The sequence below is a fragment of the Tursiops truncatus genome, chromosome 20 (assembly GCF_011762595.2).
Source record: "Tursiops truncatus isolate mTurTru1 chromosome 20, mTurTru1.mat.Y, whole genome shotgun sequence".
NCBI classification, from domain to species: domain Eukaryota; kingdom Metazoa; phylum Chordata; class Mammalia; order Artiodactyla; family Delphinidae; genus Tursiops; species Tursiops truncatus.
The window spans coordinates 12,492,268-12,513,579 of NC_047053.1; the positions used below are offsets into that span (position 1 = coordinate 12,492,268).

General features: G+C 41.8%; 1 protein-coding gene and 1 non-coding gene across 8 annotated transcripts in view; one reads left to right on the top strand and one right to left on the bottom strand.

Moving 5' to 3' along the window:
• The window catches only part of SMG6 (SMG6 nonsense mediated mRNA decay factor), a 235,208-nt gene that overhangs the window by 12,799 nt on the left and 201,097 nt on the right, over positions 1-21,312 (top strand). For all 7 annotated transcript variants that reach the window (XR_004523957.2, XM_033848080.2, XM_073797406.1 and 4 more), the window contains 2 exons: positions 4,814-4,924; positions 5,292-5,504. Coding sequence is in view for 6 of the 7 variants with exons in the window: in XM_033848080.2 (XP_033703971.1) it covers positions 4,814-4,924; positions 5,292-5,504 (324 nt within the window). In the remaining variant the exon portion in view is untranslated. The remainder of the gene's footprint in view (positions 1-4,813; positions 4,925-5,291; positions 5,505-21,312) is intronic.
• TRNAW-CCA (transfer RNA tryptophan (anticodon CCA)) lies at positions 17,953-18,025 on the bottom strand. Its single transcript has one exon. It is a non-coding gene; the product is annotated as a tRNA-Trp (tRNA).

Sequence of the window (21,312 nt, forward strand, 5' to 3'; positions counted from 1 at the left end):
TTTTTGGCTGTGTTGGATCTTCGTTGCTGCATGCGGGCTTTCTCTAGTTGTGGAGAGCGGCTCTACTCTGTTGTGGTGCGTGGGCTTCTCATTGCAGTGGCTTCTCTTGTTGCAGAGCATGGGCTGTAGGCACATGGGCTTCAGTAGTTGTGGCACTCAGGCTCAGTAGTTGTGGCTTGCGGGCTCTAGAGCGCACCAGTAGTTGTGGTGCATGGGCTTAGTTGCTCCACAGCATGTGGGATCTTCCCGGACCAGGGCTCAAACCCATGTCCCCTGCATTGGCAGGCGGATTCTTAACCACTGTACCACCAGGGAATTCCCATCTTACCCATTTTTTTTTTTTTTTTTTTTTTTTTTGCCGTACGCGGGCCTCTCACTGTTGTGGCCTCTCCCGTTGCAGAGCACAGGCTCCGGATGCGCAGGCTCAGTGGCCACAGCTCACGGGCCCAGCCGCTCCGTGGCATGTGGGATCTTCCCGGACCGGGGCACGAACCCGTGTCCCCTGCATCGGCAGGCGCACTCTCAACCACTGCGCCACCAGGGAAGCCCCCATCTTACCCATTTTTAAGTGTACTGTTCAGTAGTGTTGAGTACATTCACATTGTTGTGCAATCACTCTCCAGAACTCTATTCATCTTGCAAAACTAAAACTCTCTACTCATTAAAACAACACCTCCCTATTTTTCCCTTCCTCTAGCCATTGGCAACCACCCTTCTTCACCTTTCCACCTCTGTGAATTTGTCTACTCTAGTTACCTAAAATAAATAGAATCTAAAAGCATTTATCTTTTTGTGACTGGCTTATTTCAGTTAGCGTTATATCCTTAAGGTTCATCCATGTTACAGCTCATGTCAGTTTCCTCCTTAAGGCTGAATAATATTCAATTGTATGTATATACCACATTTTGTTTATCTGTTCATCTCTCAATGGACACTTCTACCTTTTGGCCATTGTGAATAATACTACTATGAATATGAGTGTGCAGATACCTCTTCATGACTCTTCTTTCAATTCTTTTGAATATATACTCAGAAGTGGAATTGCTGGGTCATGTGATAATTGTATTTTCAGTTTTTGGAAGAACCACCATATTGGCAGCTGCACCATTTTACGTTCCCACCAGTAGTGCACAAGGGTTCCAGTTTCTCCACATCCTTCCTAACACACACTATTTTCTGTTGTTGGTGTGTGTGTGTGTGTGTGTGTGTGTGTGTGTGTGTGTGTGTGTGTGTATTTAAATAGTAGCCAGCCTAACTGCTTCAAAGTTGTATGGCACTGTGGTTTTGACTTGCATTTCCCTAATGAGTACTGATTTTTTAATGTTCTTGTTGGCCATCTGCATATCTTCTTTGGAGAAATGTCTTTTCAGATCCTTCGCATATTTTTAAATTGGGTTGTCTTTTTTGTTGTTGAGATGTAGGAGTTCTTTAGATATTCTGACGTTTATCAGATATTTGATTTACAAATATTTTCTCCCATTTTATGGGTTGTCTCTTCACTCTCTTGATAGTGCCCTTTGATGCACAAAAGTTTTTTTTTTTTTTTCAAGATTTATGTATTTATTTGGTTATGCTGGGTCTTAGTTGCAGCAGGTGGGCTCCTTAGTTGTGGCAGGCGGGCTCCTTAGTTGTGGCATGCAAACTCTTAGTTGTGGCATATGGCATCTAGTTCCCTGACCAGGGATCAAACTGGGGTCCCCTGCATTAGGAGCTTGGAGTCTTAACCACTGCGCCATCAGGGAGTTCCCCGCAAAAGTTTTTAATTTTGATGAAGTCCAATTCATCTATTTTTTCTTTTGTTGCTTGTGCTTTGATGTCATAGCTAAGAAACTCTTAACCAAATTAAAAGTTAAGATTTATTATTTATTTATTTAGAAGAAAATACAGGGATACATTTTTTATAGTTTTAGTTCTTATATTTAGGTCTTTGATCCATTTTTGGTTAATTTTTGTATATGGTGTGAAGTAAGGGTCCAATTTGTTCTTTTGCATGTGGACATCCAATTCTCCTAGCACCATTTGTTGAAGAGACTGTTCTTTCCCCATTAAATAGTCTTGGCACCCTTGTCGAAAGTCAGTTGATGTATGATAGGTTTATTTCTGGACTCTAGATTCTCTCACATTGATCCATATGTCCACCTTTGTGCCAGTACTACGTTGTTTTAATTACTGTAGCTTTGTGGTAAGTTTTGAGATTGGGTATGTGAGTCTTCCAACTTTGTTTTTCTTTTTCAAGATTGTTTTGGCTATCTGGGGTTCCTTGGAATTCCATATGGATTTTAGGATCGGCTTTTTCATTTCTGCCCAAACAGTCATTGTGATTCTGATAAGGATTGCACTGAACCTGTGGATTGCTTTGGGGAGTATGTACATCTTTACAGTATTGTCTTCTGCACAAACACAGGATGTTTTCCATTTATTTAGGTCTTCTCTAATTTCTTTCAGAAATGTGTGGTCCTTTTCAGTGTATAAGTTTTGCATCTCCTAGGTTAAATTTATTCCTAAGATATAAATATTCCTAACATATAAAGGTATGTTATTATTTTTGATGCTATTATGAATAGAATTATTTTCCTAATATTTCAGATTGTTCACTACTAATGTGTAGAAATACAACTGATTTTTCAGTGTTAATCTTTTTTTTTTTTTTTTTAATATGTATTTATTTGGCTGTGCTGGGTCTTAGTTGAGGCATGTGGGATCTTAGTTATGGCATGTGGGATCTAGTTCCCTGACCAGGGATTGAACCCAGGCCCCCTGCATTGGGAGTATGAGTCTTAACCGCTGGACTACCAGGGAAGTCCCTTGAGTGTTAATCTTGTGTCTTCCCTCAGTGGTCTGTTGCTACACTAATTAAATTGGTATGTGTTTCTTTCATGGACCTCTTACCTAAGTTAGTACTCTTTTCAAGTTCTTTTCCTCTGTCCCTCCTTTTCTGTCTCTGTGTTAACCCAGTTGTCTGTTTTTTTGGCCATGTCAAGCGGCATGTGAGATCTTAGTTCCCTGACCAGGGATTGAACCCATGCCCCTTGCATTGGAAGTGCAGAGTCTTAGCCACTGGACCAGAAAAGTGCCCCCAGTTGTCTTTTAAGATCACTTTCTCAGCTTTTCTGTAACCTTTCATTCAGTGGATCTCTAGTATTTACTGAGAACATGCTGTGCACAGTGCTTTGCTAGGTGTTGTGAGTGGTAAATATTTGATATGGTTTCTGTCCTGAAAGGAAACATTGTTGAGAAGACAAGTGAGGTGTATAGACAATGATACAAATTAGACTTGATGCAATATGATGCAATTGATTGTTAGATACATCATTTCCTATACCACTAAGGAAGAAGAATGTGAATTAAAATAAGACATGATAATAGATAGTGATTGAGTTGTATCTTGATTTCAGAGATGTTAAAATATGAAAAAGGGCTTCCCTGGTGGTGCAGTGGTTGGGAGTCCGCCTTCCGATGCAGGGGACACAGGTTTGTGCCCCGGTCCAGGAGGATCCCGTGTGCCGCGGAGCGGCTGGGCCCATGAGCCATGGCTGCTGAGCCTGCGCGTCTGGAGCCTGTGCTCCACGGCGGGAGAGGCCGCAGCAGTGAGAGGCCCGCGTACCGCAAAAAAAAAAAAGAAAAGAAAAGAAAAAAATCATTGTAGAACTGATAAAATACTGTAAAATCAAATGAGTGGTGTAATTGGAATAACATTAAAGATAGCTCCCACTTAACTGACTGAAACTGAGTACCAGATATTCTGTTAAACTGTATATATTATATGAATTTTAATCTTTTCAGGAGCCATATATGTTGGTGAATGTATTCATTTTACAAATAAGGAAACCTTTCTAGGTTGACTTTCTTAGGGTTATACCTAATAAATGGCAGGACCAAATTCAGACTCAGGCAGTTGAGCTTAGAATGTACACCTTTAACCATGCTAGATGAATGCAAGATGGGACTTTTAAAGAGTGAGTAGGTGCTGGGGAGAGGGGGAAGTAGTAGTCTAGGTGCATTTTGAGACAGAAAAGGTAACAATGTATATGATAGAAAGATAGAAAGGCTTTTTGATATTCTTTCCCCCTTTATTTCAGTGTTTTTCCTTCTTTCTGACCCTCTCCCTTTCTTTTACTTATTAATTGGTTTTAAAATGGACTTGAAGTATTTATTTGCTGCATGCATTGGATAATAGTTTGTTTCCTTTTCTTCGTGGAGTCAGTATGTTGTAGTGAAAACATAAACTTAGGAGCCAGGCAGACCTAGGTTCAAATACTAGCTTATCTGGGATTTGGCTTTGAGACCTTGTTGGGCAAGTTATGTAATAATCTTCCTGAGCCCCTATCTCTTCATTATTAAAACGGGAATAGTAATCCCTGTGGGGCAGTTTCCTTAGGTTTGGAAATAATATCATAATATCTATGAAGTGCTGATCATTTACCTCACACTTAGCTGTGCTTAATCAGTGATATTGCCATTGTTATTTATAATGTTTTAAAAACAATAATTAGTACATCCTGAACATTTTCTTTCTCTAAAAAGAAAGCATAATTGGTTTCGTATTTTGTGAGGCTCTTTATTCGTTTCTCCTGCTTTTGAGCATGTGGCTTTACGAGTACCTCTACATGTAAGACATAGTAGTGGGCAAGAAGAGAGCTCTGATGTAGTCGCCATGGCTTCTCCCCTGGATAGTTGTCTCATTTTCATGTTGGAACTCCTCACAGCTTGGAGCACAGGTTGGGAGGGATGGTAGGGTTTCCTGGGTCTGCTGACTCAGGCTGGAGTCCAGAAGAAATCTGGTTGACTCAGTGTCTCTGACCTCTTTCTGCAGAGGAGGAAGCTTGATGCCGTCTATTACTATATGCGCAGTCTAGCTGCCAGCAACCCTATCCTGACTGCCAAGGAGAGTCTCATGAGCTTGTTTGAAGAGACCAAACGGAAGGTGAGTGGGGATGCAGGCAGAATCATTCCTTCCTAGAAGAATGTGTTTCTCTTAGTGTCTCTGTGTCCTTAAGGAAACGACTGATAATGTCCTGAAGGGGTCCCCTCGGGCTGTGCTGATGGGAGTCAGTCAGTCTCTATGCAGAACGAAACTCAGCTTTAGGAGAGCTCTCCAGGGCCCACAGCATCTGGTTTACAGAATTAATAACTTTTATGAGACAAAACAGATGATACTCTGCTACTGTGGAACTATGGCAAAGTCTTTACTTTTTACAGTTCTTGGGCAACAAACGCAGGTGAGATGAGCACTTCTCTTGATTGGCTGAATCCCAGGAGAGTCTGAGCTTATATGTTTGTATGTCGTACAGGCAGAACAGATGGAAAAGAAGCAACACGAGGAATTGGAACTGAGCCCTGACCAATGGCGGAAAGCAAAGAAATCCACTTTCCGGCATGTTGGAGATGACACCACTCGCCTGGAGATCTGGATTCATCCATCCCATCCCCGGTCCTCCCAGGGCACTGAGTCTGGGAAGGATTCTGAGCAGGAGAATGGGCTGGGCAGCCTGAGCCCCAGTGATGTAAGTTCCTGAGGGTGATGTTATGAGCAAGACTAGCTGAGTAAGCGTGAGTGTTCTGGTACATGCAACCATGGAGCACTGCACAGACATTCCCATTCATCTCAGGAAAGGCAGATCACTTCAGGCTCCTTGATGTTCTCATTTATGTCCTCCGCCTACACTTCCTTTACCTTTGCTATTCGCTTCCCTCTCTCACCACTATGTGGCACTGTAGAATTTAGTAAAAGTAATTTTTCTAAGTGAAGATTAATTTAGGATTTGTATAGGATGACAGTTTCTTGTTGCTTTGGGTTTATAGTCATCAATATGATGCTTTAGGATTCTGTGTGGGATTTTTGAAGCTAGGGAGAGGACACAGTAGTTGGAAAACTGCAAATGGAGGGTTCATTGTGCCTTGAGGGTAAAATTTATAGAGGAGTGGGTGGTGGGGTAATCTGGGACCAGGCCTTGAAGGGTCATGTAATAAGTAATTTGACCTTTATCCTGAAGGTAGTAGGGAGCTATTGAATGCTTTAAATAGGGAAATCTCAGATGTGCACTTTAGAAATATGACTCTGGCTGCTTTGTGGAAAATTTGGAGAAGGGTAAGACAGAAATAAGAAGAGTAGGAGCATGCTACAGTAATCCAAGTGAGAAGTGAGAAGGACCTGAACCAGGAAATGGCTTTGCAGATGGGGAGAAGTGAACAGAAGTATATTAACGAGGTAAAATCCAAAGGACTTGATTGGACATGGGGAGCTGAGGGAGAAGAGGGAATCAAAAGTAACACTTAGGTTTCTCATTTGGAAACTGGGTGAATGATGGTCTTGGTTTTAGGAGAAAGATGATGAGCTTAGTTTTGGACATGTTGGAATTTCTATAGGACATTGACGTGGAGATATTTAGAGGCTAGCGGATATCTGAAGCTGAGGAGAGAGATCTAGGCCAGAGATGAAGATACTTGAAGGCATCCTGTTATAGATGGTACTGAAGTCATGAGAGAGCTGCTTCAGCTGCTCAAGGAAGGAACATAATGATAAATAGGTTCGAGGTCTAAGAAAGAAAGGAGATAGATGGCAGGGAGAAGTCCTTGCAGTTGATGAGAAAGAAGTAGGATCCAGAGCACAAATGAGGGGATTAGCCTGAAAGAAGGTAAGAGAACCCCTCTTTCTTGTGCTTGAGGGCAGGGAGGAACAGATAATTGGGGATGCAGGTAAGTTTGTATTATAGGAGGAAGGTGAGGGAGGGCCTTTTGATGATTTCTGTTTCCTCTTTGAAGTTGGAGGCATGGTTGTCTAAGAATGAGTCAAAGGTGGTGGGATAGGAGGACTTGTCCTTTGGGGTTTAATTTAAAATTTCCATTTATCTTCCTATATCTTTAGTCTCTAGCTGTTTTCGGGATGACTTGGAAAGCAGTCATTGCTTATAAATGAAACTACCAACTTCCTATATGTCATGGTGTACCTGGGGCCCCAGTACATCAAGGTGCTTCAGAGGGGTTGCTGCTATGGTAGAATCCCTCACTACTGCCTCTTCTAGTTTGAATATTACCACCCCAAACTGGATGCCTATTTGAATAAGAGATAAATTGTTCTGTTGATTAGCTCCACTGTGTGTCGTTAAAATGAAAGCAACAATGACAATTTGAGAAAGCATTTTATGGCTTTCTTTGGCCTTGGCCTCAAGCTTAGGGAGTATCTCTTATAAAAGTTATAATTAATCTTTTATAGCTTTCTCTCTTCCATTAGGTGTTTTATTTATTTTTTAAGCAATGTGTTTGTAAGTTTGTATTTTTATTCTTTTTCATTTTTAAAATTTATTGAATTATAGTTGATATACAATGTTGTGTTAGTTTCTGGTATACAGCAAAGTGATTCATTTATATGTATATATATATATTCTTTTTCATATTCTTTTCCATTATGGTTTCATACAGGATATTGAATATAGTTCCCTCTGCTATACAGTAGGACCTTGTTGTTTATCCATTCTATATCCATTTGCATCTTCTAATTCCAAACTCCCAATCCATCCTTCCCTCACCCCTTTCTCCCTTGGCAACTGCAAGTCTGTTCTCTACGTCTGTGAGTTTTTCTGTTTCGTAGATAAGTTCATTTGTGTCATATTTTAGATTCCACATATGAGTGATATTATATGGTATTTGTCTTTCTCTTTTTGACTTGCTTCACTTAGTATGATAATCTCTAGGTCTATCCATGTTGCTGCAAATGGCATTATTTCGTTGTTTTTTATGGCTGAGTACTATTCCATTATATATATATATATATATATATATATATATATCTCACATGTTTTTTTTTTGAAAAGGAAAGTGATTTTTTAAATAGATCTTTATTGGAGTATAATTGCTTTACAATAATGTGTTAGTTTCTGTTGTACACCAAAGTGAATCAGCCATATGCATACACATGTCCCCATATCCCGTCCCTCCCACACTCCCTATCCCACCCCTCTAGGTCATCGCAAAGCACCGAGCTGATCTCCCTGTACTATGCTGCTGCTTCCCACTCGCTAACTGTTTTACATTCGATAGTGTATATATGTTGATGCTACTCTCACCTCGCCCCAGCTTCTCCCTCCCACCCTGTGTCTTCAAGTCCATTCTCTATGTCTACATCTTTATTCCTGCCCTGCAACTAGGTTCATCAGTACCTTTTTTTTTTTTAGATTCCATATGTATGCCTTAGAATATGGTATTTGTTTTTCTCTTTCTGACTTACTTCACTCTGTATGGCAGACTCTAGGTCCATCCACTTCACTACAGATAACTCAATTTTGTTTCTTTTTATGGCTGAGTAATATTCCTTTGTATATATGTGCCACATCTTCTTTATCCATTCATCTGTCGATGGACATTTAAGTTGGTTCCATGTCCTGGCTATTGTAAATAGTGCTGCAGTGAACATTGTGGTACATGTCTCTTTTTGAATTATGGTTTTCTCAGGGTATATGCCCAGGAGTGAGATTGCTGGGTCATCTGGTAGTTCTATTTTTAGTTTTTTAAGGAACCTCCATACTGTTTTCCGTAGTGGTTGTATCAATTTACATTCCCACCAACAGTGCAGGAGGGTTCCCTTTTCACCACACCCTTTCCACATCTTCTTTATGCATTCATCTGTCGATGGACTTTTAGGTTGCTACAGTGTCTCGGCTTTTGTAAATAGTGCTGCTGTGAACACTGGGGTGCCTGTATCTTTTCATATTAGAGTTTCGTCTGGATGTATGCCCAGGAGTCGGATTGCTGGATCATATGGCATGTGTTTTTATTCAGTGTGTAGCTTCTCGGAGCTGCACGTTGGATCCATTACATTTTTTTATTTTATTATTAATTATACAAATAACATACGAGTATATTTTTAGTAAAAATTTCAGATGATCACAGATGTGTGCAGAGTAAAATGTGGTAATTTGTTTTCTAAACTATTGTTGAAGCTGTTTATATATTTTCAGCCTATACATCATCCTTGGGTACATACACCATCCTTAATTTTTTTTAAATTTACATCTCTGGGTTTGGGCTTTTAGTTCTATACTACCAGCACTTGAGGAAGAAGGCTGCAGTTTCATAGCTCTCTGTTTATCCAGTTAGGAAACCACACTTCCTGTTTTACCTGCTTTCTCAGGTTCAAGCCATCTTCCCATATCCTTTTCTTCTTTTTTTTTTTTTGCGGTACGCGGGCCTCTCACTGTTGCAGCCTCTCCTGTTGCGGAGCACAGGCTCCGGACGCGCAGGCTCAGCGGCCATGGCTCACGGGCCCAGCCGCTCCGTGGCATGTGGGATCTTCCCGGACCGGGGCACGAACCCGTGTCCCCTGCATCGGCAGGCGGACTCGCAACCACTCCGCCACCAGGGAAGCCCCCATATCCGTTTCTTTCATACAGCAGGCCCCAAGAACTTAGCTTGCTTTCTCTGTTCCCTGCAATAGGAACATACAGTTGATGGGAAGTGGGAATCTATTCACAGACGTTTGAGTAATTAGGCTTTGGGGATACAGAGATTAAAACAACCAAAAATGATTTTTAACCTTAGGGAGCACTCAGTCATGTGGGGAAGACAGAAACATACGATTATATTATATATTATAATGCAGTGTGCCAAGTGCTGTGATAAAGGCAAGGCTGAGAGGCTATGGAGCATAAATTAAAGCATCTAATGGGCATGGTTAGGTAAGGCTAGAATGAGGAGGCACTTTGTAGCTGAAGGATGATGTAAGGGCATTTCCACTCTCAGGCTGAAGGCTTAGGGAGCTGCAAGTCATTCAGTATGGCTGAAGGCTTAGGGAGCTGCAAGTCATTCAGTATGGCTGGAGGCTAGGATGTGAGTGGTGCTCTTGCTAGAGACTTGAGTCATCCTTTACCCCTTCCTTTCCTATACCCCACATCCAGTCAGTATCAAGAGCTGTTTGGTCTACCCCTAAACATAATTTGAATCTATCTACTTTTTTCTATTTCTACTACCACTATCGTAGTACAAGCTATCATTCATTATTTCAGTAATCCACACACTATTAAGAAGTTCTTAATGACCTTTCCACATTTATTCCTGGTCCTTCTTAGGCCTTTCTTTTTGGACAGTAACCCAAATGAGCTTTCAAATACACGTTTCTGGTCACGTCACTTCCCTATTTGAAAGTCTTCAGTTGGTTCTCTTTGCTCTTAGAATCAGGTCCAAAATCCTTAAAGTAGTTTACTGGGCCCTGCAAGATTTGGTCTCTGCTGCTTCTGACCTTATCGTGTACCCCTCTTCCCCGCTTTGTTCTTGTTCTGTAGGTATACTGGCTTCTTCCTTGAAGGGCCCAAGCTCTTTTCTGGCCCTTGGCTGTGGCACATTCTCTTTGCCTGCAGTGCTCTTCTCTCTTTATCAGCTCCATTTTTGCTTCTCCTTAAACTCTCAGCGTAAATACCACTTCCCTTTTCCAGGGAAGCTTTTCCTGATCCCTGAGCCTGGTTGCTTCCCCTTTGTAATGCCATATTTGTGATTAAGTAATTTTACAGTTACTTAAAAACTAGGTGCAGTTTTGTTCTTGTTGGTTAAAGCCTCTCCCTTGCTAGATTCAAGCCTCTGTGAGGGTGGGGTCTGTATCTGGTTGCTCATTGCCTTATCCCCATTGCCTTATCCCCATTGCCTTATCCCCATTGCCTGCAAGAAGATTCTAAATAAATCTTAGTTGAGCATATAAAGGAGGGGAGGAAAAGTGAGGGATAAAGCTGGAGAAGATAGGAGGGGCCAGATTATTCATAAATATTGAGGAGTTTGGATATCTAATATTAAGGATTTTAAACAGGGGACCGTATAACCAGATTGTGTAATGATCACTCTTTTCAACACTTCTACTATTAGAACAGATTTATTTGTTTTAAAAATTTTTTTCTTCTTCTTATTTTTTGATTTATTTGTTTTTTAAAGGGAATTCTTTTAATTGCAGAAGTAACACCAATTCACTGTATCTAAATCAAACAAAAATGTACATAAAGTTTAAAATGAGAGTCACTTGTGTTCTTTCCTTCAGAGATACCACTATTAACTATTTGATGTAGGTTCTTCCAGACCTTTTTCTAAACATTTATAGGTGTGTATGTATACATACATACCTGCAGACACGTGAAATATATTTTTTAACAAAAATGAGATTATACTATATATACTGATATACAGCTTGCTTTTTTAAAAAAAATTATTTCTTTATTTGGTTGCACTGGGTCTTAATTGCGGCAGGCAGGCTCTTTTAGTTGCGGCTTGCGGTTTCCTTAGTTGCAGAACTCGGGCTCCTTAGTTGGGGCATGTGAACTCTTAGTTGCGGCATGCATGTGGGATCTAGTTCCCTGACCAGGGATTGAACCCGGGCGCCCTGCATTGGGAGTGTGGAGTCTTAACTGCTGTGCCACCAGGGAAGTCCCACAGCTTGCTTTTTTGAATTATCCATTGGACATGCAGTCAGTTCTCCTATAAGGTAACACATGCATTCCTAAAAATCACTGCTATACACAATTGCACAATAAAAACTACAGAGCTTACAGGGAAAATGGAGTTAGGAGCACAACACTCAAAAACTTCCTCAGTGACTTATTAAAAAAAAAAAGATATAAACCTAATAAAGCAGTTGTACAGTTTTATACATGTTCATTGGTTAAGAAGTATGTAGACACTATCTTGAAAAAGACATGAGGTTTGCTTGTAGAAGTGGGCTTTGGAAGGATTGCTGCTTGTGAGTTATTATGAAGTGATGGAAGGAGGGTTTTTTGAAATTGGACCGGCAGGTATAACACCAGATGGGGATAGGCGTGGCTCAGAATGTAAGTTTACATGGTGAACTGCAGTAGCTGGTGGATGTTTGGGGTGTGTGTGTGTGTGTGTGTGTGTGTGTGTGTGTGTTTTGTGTGTTCCTGTGCAACTCGGTTCAGCTGGGTGGAGTTTTCTGTGTTCACCTGTTGTTTTTCCTGAACAAAAGAAAAATTGGTGTTAGGTTCAAATTGTTCCCTAATATGTTGATCATGATGGAACAGATAGACATTTTCAAAACAAGCTTGTAGCAGAACTGACTGTGTTTCCACTTGTCTAAGAGTGTCTTTTCTTAGTAGTGTGGCTGCATGATGTTTCATTATAAAGGTGTGTGCCATTTATTTATCTGTGTAATTAAATGTGTGTTGTGCTTTACTTGCGTGTTCATTTCAGTTGTCCTTTTTGAGTGATTAGCCTTGATAGGAGTTGCTCCTTTGACAACTCCTGGAGAGTTTCTAGCACAAACTGCTAAAATTCAGATCCATGAATAAGAAACAGAAAATTTGGCTTCGGGTGGTTGTTAGTCATGATAGTAATCTCCAAACTGGTTTGCCCTGTCTCTGCCAGGCGTGAGCTTTTGCTCTCTCTCTGAGTGGCTGCAGGAGGTTAGCTTGTGGGTTGCTGGTTTTCAGCCTTGAGATGTGGTTTGGGTTGAACATGCAACCTGGGGAGGGACTGCCAGCCTCAGCTGTAAGTGGCATCCTCTGAAACTATTGAGCCCCGCATTTAACTCTCTCTGTCAGCTAGGCCACTCAAATTCAGTGTCGACAGGGTTCCAAGCATTCTTTATTTAGTGGATGTGCCTTCCACTATGTCTCAACTCCCTTTGGAAATCAGAAAAGGGTACTGCTTAGCAAATGAGTTGTTGCTGAGAGTGAGTTAATCTAAGGATATTAAATTGATGGCTTCAGAAATAATGTTCATACTGAAAGGTGAGAGTCTCTGATGGAACAGCTGAGGATGTTCTCAGACCTGATTGCTCTGTTATCAACATCTTGAATGCAGTGTAACATGTGTCTGTTTGCTGGGGAGGAATGAGCTGTTGATAGATGTTTGTCTCTCAGACTTCTGTGAGTTCTCCTATTGTGGCATGATTTGGCTTACTATTCCCGGCATTTTCCTCAACCCATTGTGATTGTTATATGTACAACATGCGTGGCGCTATGTGTAGAAAATATGTCTTTAGACAAATGAAATGTCATTGTATATTTGGCCGAGCTCTTGCGAAACCTTCCTTCTCTTTGACTCTTCTGAATATGTTTTAGGGTTCAGACTAGACTGGACCTCAGTAGCTACTAATACCTGTTATTGGGTCTTTCCTTATTTGAATCTCTCAGATTATTTCACCCACCAAATGATATTGTTTGCCTTGGTCTTTTTCCTTTTGCTCCTCATCCTTCTGTCACATTCCATTATTTACTTTATTTCTTTGCATAGTATCTTTTTTCAAGACTTAATCAGATCTGGAATTTAATGCAGTTACCCCGGACTTCTTAGAGCAGAAGGCTGTATTCTGGGTCCAGTGCTTAATCAGACTGAAGTTTGGTTTACCTGTCCTATTGTGCCAGCTTTGTGCTAAGATTGTAAAGATGAGTACAACATTGTTGTTTCCTCGAAGAGCTTAGAGTCGGGACTTCCCTGGTGGCACAGTGGTTAAGAATCTGCCTGCCAATGCAGGGGACATGGGTTCGAGCCCTGGTCCAGAAAGATCCACATGCTATGGAGCAGCTAAGCCTGTGTGCCACAACTACTGAGTCTGCGCTCTAGAGCCCACGAACCACAACTGCTGAGCCCGCGTGCCTAGAGCCCGTGCTCTGCAATGAGAGAAGCCACCACAATGAGAAGCCTGCACACCACGATGAAGAGTAGCCCCCGCTCACTGCAACTAGAGAAAAGCCTGCGTGCCGCAACGAAGACCCAACACAGCCAAGAATAAATAAATTTAAAAAAAGAAAAGAGTTTAGAGTCTAGTGCATGGGTCAGCAGCCTTTTTTTGTGAAAGGCCAAATAGTAAGTATTTTAGACTTTGCAAGCCATATGGTCTCTGTTATTACTCACCTTTGCTGTTGTGGTGCTGAAGTAGCCATAGACACAATGTAAATGAGCGAGCATGGCCGTGTTCCAGTAAAACTGTTTACAAAGACAGGTGGCAGGCTCGCTTTGGCCTGTGGGCCTACTTTACCAACCTCTGGGTGAATGGAAGGAATGGCTACATAAAGAGAATGTTTCAGTATACAGTTTATTTGTTGTTTGCAGTAGTTATGTTCTGTAAAGTCACCATAGACACTGAATTAGTAGGTTCTGAACCATTGCTCCTAAGGGAAATACAAGGTTAGGTTCCTGTGAGCCCCTGGTTACAAGATTTTCATCAGCTGATCAGTACATAACCTTATTTTATGTATGCTTCTATTTAAAGACACCTTATTTAATATATTGTTGATTCATTAGCATTGAAATCATGGCCAGCAGCACTATAACTCATGCCCAAGCCACTTATCTAGCACACGTATTTTCTCATTAAGGCACATCACAGCCTTCTCGTGTTTAGGAACACTAGATAGCATTTTAGCACTGCGCTTGGGGGACCATTTTAATCAGTGCACAAAGATGTGGAAAGTGTGGCACTAAGTAGGCCCCAGAAAGGACACTAGTTTAAAGTATGAGAGAAATCACCTGTTTGATCTCAGCTGGGAATGTGCTTATGCGGAGACTAAGATTTTTTGCTGCTCTGTACATGTTCACAAATGACTGTGAAAGCACCGTGAGTATTGATTTTGGGGTTGCTAATAAGTTTTAGTGAGTGGGTGAATTCATAAATATGAAATCCACAGATAATGAGGACCAACTGTATCGTGTAAGTGTAATGAGGGAGGTATGTCTTGGGTGCCTTGGAAGCACAGAGAAGGGCACTTGGTCCAATCCTGGTGGAGGCGTGGGTTGTGGTGGCGAAAGGGAGGGTGAATTCAGAAGGCTTCCTGGAAATGTTAACTAGGGAGAGTGAGAAGAGAGTGTTCCAAGTAGGAGGAACAGCCCGAGCAAAGACAGAGGTGGTGTGACACAGCAGAAGCTTTGCAGGGTATCTAAATCTGTGATGAGTTTGGAGGATAACGTGAGAAAGTTGGAGTGGTGGAAGGACTGAACCTTCTGCAGGAACCACTTTCTTGTTTGGTGCTGTGGACGCGTGGGTGTGTGGTGATCTGTAGGCTGGTCCTGTATAATATCCTTCTGGATTCTGGAAATAACATTTTGTTTCTGGAATTTCTCATTGTTTACTTGTCACATCTGCATTGTTAATTCAACAAAAGCAGTACTCTTCCATTCATTAAATTTGGTAGGGTGAAAGTGGACTGAATTTTTTGCCCCACAGTTTGCTGATTAAAATTTGAGGACTGCTCTGTTAGATGGTGCTTTAGGCATTCTGAGCTCGAACCTGGAGAAGGTACTAGTGTCTCTTTGTGTCTTGGTGGTTGGAGGAAATTGCTAATGGCTTCAATCAAGAAGGGCAAAGCTCTTTTCATTTTCATATTTTTATCACTTCTAAAAATGCACAAAGCCAACACATGCTTATTGTAAAAAAGCTTGAAAATGCAGATAAATATGTTTTATCACCTAGAGATAGCCACTTTTAAAGGGAACTTCCCTGGTGGTGCAGTGGTGAAGACTCCACGCTCCCAGTGCAGGGGGCCTGGGTTCGATCCCTGGTCGGGGAACTAAGATCCCAGTGAGATGCCACAACTAAGTCCATCCACCACAGCTACTGAGCCCACGTGCTCTAGATCCCGTGCGCTTCAACTAGAGAGCCCTCACACTGCAGTGAAGACCCAGCGCAGCCAAAATAAATAAATAAAACATTTTAGGGTATGCTCTTCCTGCATATTTTTATAGGGCACAGCATTTAGATTGGGAATGTCAAATGCCCATTATCTTGGGATATCAGAAGAGGAAAATCCATGCCTAATTTTTAACCTAGAATCTGGTTGGGAAAGTGGTATTCTAATATTTATGGTCAACACAGTTATCTGTATCTTGGTCTTTATCAAAGTAGCACAGTTAGAGTGACACCATAATGTCCTGTCTCTTGTGCATAAAGAGAAACTTCTCAAGCCACAACAATAAGGAAGAGTGAGTTCAAGAAACGTTAGACATCTAATAGGACTGATTATTGTTGTTTTGTTTGTTAAGAAAGGTTAGACATCTAATAGGACTGATTATTGTTGTTTTGTTTTTTATAAATTTATTTTTGGCTGCGGTGGGTCTTCACTGCTGCGTGCGGGCTTTCCGTAGTTGTGGCAAGTGGGGGCTACTCTTCGTGGCAGTGTGCGGGCTTCTCAGTGCGGTGGCTTCTCTTGTTGTGGAGCTCGGGCTGTAGGCATGCGGGCTTCAGTAGTTGTGGCTCATGGGCTCCAGAGTGCAGGCTCGGTAGTTGTGGCGCACGGGTTTAGTTGCTCCATGGCATGTGAGATCTTCCTGGACCAGGGCTTGAACCCATGTCCCCTGCATTGGCAGGTGGATTCCTAACCACTGCGCCACCAGGGAAGCCCCCGATTATTGTTTTTGAAAGATTGAGTCTGAAAGGATCCATTTCATGAGGCAGCATCTTGAGCTAGTAATAAATTGGGGGCATGAGGGATTAATGTGAGACCCCCTGGGCATAGGAAGTTTGTGACCTTGTTTGGAAAGCTGGATTCTTGTTGGAGAAATTTCTAGGCAGTTATGTTAGGCTTGGTTTCTAGGAAGGTGGGAATAGAGATTGACAGATCTAGTAGAGGAGTGATTGCCTTTTTAAATATTTTAATTAAAGAAATGTATTTTTTTAATGTTTTATTTATCTTATTTTATTTATTTATTTTTGGCTGCGTTGGGTTTCCGTTGCCGCATGCAGGCCCGCTCTAGTTGCCTCGAGCGGGGGCTACTCCTCGTTGCGGTGCACGGGCTTCTCACCAAAGAAGCAAAGGTGGCTTCTTTGCTGCAGAGCACAGGCTCTAGGTGCATGGGCTTCAGTAGTTATGGCACGCGTACTCAGTAGTTGTGGCTCATGGGCTTCAGAGCACAGGCTCAGCAATTGTGGTGCGTGGGCCTAGTTACTCTGTAACATGCAGGATCCTCCTGGACCAGGGCTTGAACCCATGTCCCCTGCCTTGGCAGGCAGACTCCCAACCACTGAGCCACCAGGGAAGCCCAAGAAATAGTTTTGAATGGGGTAGTATAGTATATGTGTGTTTATATGTAATATAAATTGTATATATAAGACAGATATATGATTGTCTATTAGTGGCATATCATACACACTGTTATTCACCTTTGCTTTTTTTTTATATTACTATTGGACTTGGGAGTTGGGAGATCCTTCCATGAGTGATTGCCTGCAAGTCCATTATATTTCTTTAGGGTTTGGAAGCTTGTTAGCTTTCATTAATTTTGTCCAGCATTCTGTATGTCAGAGGCAGGATAGTGCAGGAGTTAACAGCTTGGGTTTTGGGAAGTCCTAAGTTCAAGTCCTGGTTTTATCAGTTACTAGCTGTGAGACTTTGGGCATGTTCCTTAATCTGCCTGCGCTTTGGTTTCCTCATTTGTAAGGTGGTGATAACTATAGACTAAATGAGATAATACATGTAAAGAGCAATGAGTGGCATATCGTAACTTCTCATACAGTGGTGGTAGTTGTTACTGACATATTTTTGTTACGGTGTTCTTTTAAGCTATTAGGCTTGATTTTGCAATTTTCGCTTTCTAACCAAAGTGAACAATGAGGCTTGATGATTCACAAACTGACAACCCACTGTCTAAATGCAGACTGTTCACTTGATTTGAAGAGTTTTATTTAATTATGAAAAATTTCAAACACACACAAGAAAATAGCGTAATGAACCCCCATACCTGTCATCCACATTTGTTTCAGCTTTTCCCCTTCACCCCCTGCTGAAGTATTTTAAAGCAAACCCTAGATCACTGCATCCCTACATATTTCACTTCTCTACATGCCTTTTATTTTCGAATTAAAAAATATATATATATTTATTTGGCTGCACTGGGTCTTAGTTGTGGTATGCAGGATCTTCGTTGCTGAGTGTGGGATCTTTTAGTTGCTGCATGCGGGATCCTTAGTTGCGGCACGCGGGATCTTTAGTTGCAGCACACAGGCTCTTAGTTGCGGCATACGGGATCTAGTTCCCTGACCAGGGATTGAACCTGGGCCCCCTGCTTTGGGAGCGTGGAGTCTTAACCACTGGACCACCAGGGAAGTCCCCCCTACATGCCTTTAAAAAAATAATGAACGTTTTCTTACGTACCACAGGGCCATTGCCATGCCTTTCCTTGGTGTCATTCAGTATCTGATCTATGACTTCATTTCCCAGATTATCTAACAAATGTCTTCTTAGAGTTGGTTTGTTCAAATCAAGATCTATATATTATTGTTTGATTGTTTTTTCCTAAGTCTCTTTTAATCAAGACCGGTTCTGCCTTCCCTTTTAAAAATTTTCTTTATGTCACTAGCTTGTTAAAGAAGCAGGTCAAAAAAAAAAAAAAAAAAGAAGAAGAAGGTCAATTGTTCTGTGGAATTTCCACATTCTGGATTTGCCTCTCTTTCCTTGTGGTATCATTTAACCTGTTCCTCTCTCCCCATATAACTGTAAATGAGAGTTAAACACATGGTTAGATACTTTCAGCATTTTTGGTAAGAGTACTTCATTGGTGGGGCTGTGTGCCTCATTTTTTATTGCGTTAGGAGGTGTCAGATGAGCTCACTAACCAGAGTTCAAGTGGTACAAATAGTGGATTTTTGTTTGTTTTATTTTAAAATTACAGTCAGTTGCCAGCTAATTCTCAAAAGAATTCAAGATCTGGCAACAATTTGCTAGAGCTGAGTAGTACCTACCCCCTTTTAGTTTGCCACTAGCCCCTTTACCCCTCCTACACTTGCTTAGATGTGGCTTACTTATATCACGCACCTTGCCTCTGTAGGCATTTGATTTTGTGATCCATGCTTTAAAAGTGCCACCGAAGTAAGTTATTACAATCCAGGTTTTTAAGAGGCATTTAAGTTGTTTCTCAGAGATTCAGTTTAAGATTGACAAGAGCACCCAAACGGGCCTGACTTTGGGCACAGGGAAACGTCTTAATCATTGGGTCATAGGTGTTTTACTGGGATTCACGTGACGTTGTCATTGGTGTTGACCCAGAAATCAGTGAGCAGTATGTCCTGCTACCCGGCTGGGTTACTCTGTCTGCTGTCCAGTAGTGAGCCTAAGGAATCTGAAGGTATCACTTCTGTTTCTTAATGAAATTTGTACCTGTGGGAATTGAGGCCTACCTACAGAGCTCTGGGATAGAGCTCTTTCCTCAGCATCCTGTTGCAGCCAACTTGGTGAAAAGTGAGAAGTTATACTGCGTGAGCGTGTGAACTGAAAAGCTTCAGGCTGTGTTTTAGTAAAGTCTGAATGGCACCCGCCAAACCAGTTGGTTAGAATAAGCTTTTCTGGCCTCATGTAGTTTTCCTTGTCCCCAGGCTTTTTAATAGTTATGTGAAATCTCTGGCAGAGTGAGAACCTTATTTGCCAAGGTTTGGGAATCATCTGCCTGGATGTTGTGTGCTGCCCCTGCCTGAATCTCTTGTGTCCATGTTTCCATGGTGGTTTTTCCTTCGAGGAGGATGATTTTCTTTCCGACTCTGACACATGGCTCTACAAGGCTGGATAGTATATGAGTACATTTTTTTTCTTGCCGTTAATCAAGAGTCCAGCAAAGTAAACATGGGCCAAAAAAGGAGCACAGCTTCACTGTGGGAAATCCAGGTCAGGTGGCCTGTCGCAGAGAGCTTTCACATGCTCAACGTATTATATTTGCTTGAAGGCTTTTTTTAACAGTGTGGTATGCAGGTGGTATTTTCTTCAGACCCATCCTTTGTCTTGCTTTTCAGTGCCCCTTGCATAGTTTGTGCACTCCAGCTGCTGCTGCCACTGCTGCCACCACCGTGCAGAAGAAAGCTGTGATGTGTGGGTGATACACATCTAATGCCTCCACCTTCCCCTCACCCCCCTGCCCCCACCCATGAACATAACTAGAGATGAGAGCATGGTTTTAGAAGGCCTGCTTCCTTAGGCAGGATGCCTTGCCTTGTCTTAGAGTGAGTTCCAGTTCCTAGAGTTGTATAACGATCCTTCAGGTTGGCGCTTCCAGAGCTCGTGCCACCGTGAAGCTCAAAATAGCTTGTGACCTGATTTCCTCTGGATAGCCTAAGCATGGACTTCATTTACAAGGATAGAGAAGAATTGAGTCTCTCTGCTAATAGGTAAATGTTTTGTCCATGATAACTCAGTTGTTGCATTGCCCCATAATTATATCATCAAAGCAGAGAAAGTTAGCTTAATTTTTTGGCCTCATGAATACAGAGATTTTATATCTGTAAGGTGGGTACCATGTATTTTTTCGGGGTTGCTGTGGGCATTTTATTAACTTCATGTCACTGATGTGGCCCTTTACTTTTGTAAAGTAGCTTACAATATGTACCCCGTGTCATTCTCCTCCACCCTGGCAACTCTTTGAAAGTATTCTTCTGTCAACTGAGATTTGGCGGCATGTGATGACAGGAGTTCATAAGAGCCTCTTTTTCTACAGGAAGAGGCTACAGATTGGCTTTCTTTTTCTCAGGTCATAAGAAACAGCTTGGTGAGATTACTTTCAAAGAAGGTCACAACTGGGACTGGGTTTTTTCCGATATTGATCCTATGGGTTTGCTGTGAGGAACAGCCTCTAACAGACAAGGTCTGGGGCCACCTGCCTGGATCACTGCTGGACTCTCGGGCTGATGTCTGTCTTTGTCTCTTTGTGGTTAGCAGTGAGTGGAAGTTTCTCAAAGTACATTGGCCCTAACTACAAACCCTTAACGCCCCATATGACCTCGGTCACCAAACCACTTCAGGGCTTTATTTTTATCCTAGCAGTTTTGTTTCAAGATGTGAGGTTGGTTTCTTTCCTCTAGCAGAGCAGAGTTCTCTGGGGGGAAGAAACAGAGTGCCAGGGTGCAGTTGAGGCTGGTTAGACACCAAAACCACACTCTTCGTCTTTCTGGGCTTGAGACCTGATATAAGCCATGGTGCAAACACCAGCTTCCACACGGTGAAGAAACCTCGTCAGATACTCGCTTCATTTATTTTTTGTGTTTGTTTTATTTACGTTTTTAGACAACTAAAATGTGGAGGAAGAGATGGTGTACCTTCCCATTCTGCTTCAGCCAGAAATCTAATTCTAAGAATGAATACTTTCTTAAAATCCAGTATTTCCCAGCTTAAGGTTTTTCATCTTCCGCAAGAGTGTTGATGAGAACTCTCGCAACTCACCAGGTCTCAGGAAACCGGATTACCAACATATCCTGTTCGCGTGCATGTGTGTATTCTGTGTTACCCACAGGCCACTTTCCACCCCACGTGACCTTTAGTTACCATCCGGAAAGTCAGGACCCAGATACCAGTCAGATTTTCCAGGCTTTGGTTTGGTTTAGACATTTTAGAAAATGTTAAGAGTAGTAAT